Source organism: Chlorella variabilis, assembly GCF_000147415.1.
Source record: "Chlorella variabilis unplaced genomic scaffold CHLNCscaffold_9, whole genome shotgun sequence".
Classification (NCBI taxonomy): domain Eukaryota; kingdom Viridiplantae; phylum Chlorophyta; class Trebouxiophyceae; order Chlorellales; family Chlorellaceae; genus Chlorella; species Chlorella variabilis.
This window is the reverse complement of record NW_005435079.1, coordinates 1,391,909-1,394,470: the sequence shown is the minus strand read 5'-3', so window position 1 is coordinate 1,394,470 and position 2,562 is coordinate 1,391,909. Positions and strand designations below refer to the sequence as shown.

The following is a 2,562-nucleotide window of genomic DNA, read 5'->3' as shown; positions in this document are numbered from 1 at the left end:
CCAGGCATCTTTTGCCCGGCCTTGGCTCCCGACCCACCCCCTCCCCCCGGAGGTAAGAGCAGCGTCAGCGTCAGCAAGCAGCGGTCAGCGGCAGCCCCACCACCCCCACCTCCACCTCACACACTCACTGGCCCTTGCGCGATGGCACGCCGGCATGTTGGCATGGGAACGCCAAGCCCGGCACGGTAGCGGCGGCTGACTGAGTAATGGCACAGCCGACCGCCGCGGCAGGCCACTTTGCACTCCTGCCTGCAATGCATGCACCCTTACATGTGCAGCCTTCTGGTATTTTCATGTGCCTGGGAGATGTGCGGGCATGGGGGCCCATGTGCCCCATGCCATTTGAGTGCCCGGCGGCGGCGCTGCCTGCCGCCGGGAGCCCGCACCAGCATCGGCACCCGTCGGCCTGGCAGGCCTAAGCTGCTAAGGATCCCCACGTCCCCCACCACGTTGTGGGGGTTGCGTGTCCGGCAGGACGGGGAGCGGGGCCAGGGTGGGGTGACCCTGGGACGCTCAGCTGGGGGGAGGGTGGTCGGAGCCATGGAGAGGGTGCTCCATGGTCCACCCCCTCTCTTGATGCCCCTTGATCACGTGTGCCCCCTGCCCAAGGTCTGCTCACGCGGCCTATCATAGCGGGGTGACTGTAACACCTGGACCTGCAACTAATGTGGGACATGGGCTTTCCCCACCACGCTGTACTCGCCGTGCAAAAGCTGTACACCGGGGCCCGCACTATGATCACGACAGCTTTTGGAGACTCAGACCCGATTGATATTGATCGCGGCACCCTGCAAGGGGACTCCCTGTCCCCATTTCTGTTCCTACTATTCATCGAACCCCTGTTGCGCTGGCTGCACTCTGGCGGCAGGGGATACAAACACGGTTGTTCACGCCCCGATGAGGCCACAGCCGAGGCCTGCAGCGCACCTGCCTTTGCAGACGATCTGCTCATCATGACCAATAGCCTGCTCCACTTGAAGCACCAGGCCGACAAGATTACCAGGTTCCTGCAATGGTCTGGAATGGTGGTTAACCACGCCAAATGTGGCGTCACCGGCATGCTGTATGGCGCCACAGCCAGCCGGCAGGTCAACGGGGCACCGTTGTCCAAAAACGCAGTACAAGTGCTGCGGCAAAGGTTGTACGGCCAAGTGAGAATCAGCAACCAGGCGGTACCCTTTCTCCACCCCAATGATGAGCCCTACCGGTACCTGGGAGTCTGGCTAACGCCATCTCTCAACTGGCATCGCCAGAGGTGGGAACTCAACGAGGCGGTACTGGACAAGGCGGACGGCATCCTGCGCTCGATGGCATCCGAGGAGCAAAAATCTGTGACCTGTGATCTGTGATGTTACAGAGGCAATGCCCATTAATGGGCTGGGGGCACACAAGCCGTGCCCACTAGCTCTGGACTGTATGAAAGCATGCAATACCGCCCGGGCGGCAAAGGGCGGGCTCAGGGAGCGGTCGGGCGCAAAGGGCGGGGAGGGAGGCGAGGGGCGCCTGATGGCCAGCCCAAGGGCGGCAAGCATACCAGTGGGGGGGAGGGGCAGGTCGAGGACCCGCACACCACCACCACCAGAAAGCGGGCCCACCCACCCCGGCACAGTAGCTGGGAGAGCGGCCAGGCGGGCGGGCGGGGGCCGCAAAGGTGAAGGCGGCACGCGGGAAGACCGGGCAAGGGGAGGACGGGGCAAGCGCAAAAGCGCAAGCATCTGCGGGTTACGGGGGGGAGAGCTTGTGTGGGCTTAAAGTCTGGTAAAGCAAGAACTAGCTTGCAACATAGACTCCCCGCCGAAACGGGACGGGAACCGGGCGAAAGCAGAGAAAGCAATAAAACAGGGGTGGAGCAAGGCGAGCAAAGCACAACAGTTACTTGGGACTGTGGTCGACCTGTGGAGCCTGCCGGTGCCCTGCAGCAACTGCACGTGGAAGGAGACCGGCCGCGGCAAGTGCATGTGCAAGTGCTTCCCCAAGAACGCCCAGGCCAACGGCTGGAGTGCAGCTGCTGCCGGCCTGCTCCCCTGTATGTCCTTAGTTGTGCTTGCACCCCCTGCGCACAAATCGCGTGCAAGAACAGCCACGTTCTTTCTGAACCCCTACGTCTGCCCTGCCTGCTGCTGGCTTGCAGGATTGCAAGTAGAGTCGACTGACCCGCTCCCGAGCCTGCACTGCAGGGGGCCTCTGTTGAGACACAAGACGCTGGAGGAGCGTCCCGGCAGCCTGTTGCAGCAAGCGCTGTTGTCCAGCGTGCAGCTCGCAGATGGCGCCCACCCCCTGGCACAGCAGTCCTGGGCTGCCCAGCTGGCGGCCGGTATCGCAGCGGTCGGCATGCAGCTGGACCTGCAGCAGCCAGCACCTGTTGACCTCGGCGAGCTGGGGGAAGCTGCGCAGCGCCGCCAGCTGGCGCAGCTCCAGGAGGCGCTGGCGAAGGGCGGCGCCAGCCGGCTGGAGCACTATGTGCACAACGTGGTGGGCGCCCTCAACCTGGCGCCCGCCATGTTTGGGCAGCGCGAGACCTACCTGGATGCTTCACCCGCGGCTAAGAAAGGCCTTCTTTGA

The 2,562-nt window shown here is 63.7% G+C and overlaps 1 protein-coding gene across 1 annotated transcript in view; it reads left to right on the top strand.

The window, feature by feature from the left end:
• The window catches only part of CHLNCDRAFT_145578 (hypothetical protein), a gene marked incomplete at both ends in the record, with an annotated part of 9,042 nt that extends 6,480 nt beyond the window's left edge, over positions 1-2,562 (top strand). Inside the window, one exon of the mRNA XM_005848116.1 lies at positions 2,178-2,562. Coding sequence (XP_005848178.1) covers positions 2,178-2,562 — 385 coding nt within the window. The remainder of the gene's footprint in view (positions 1-2,177) is intronic.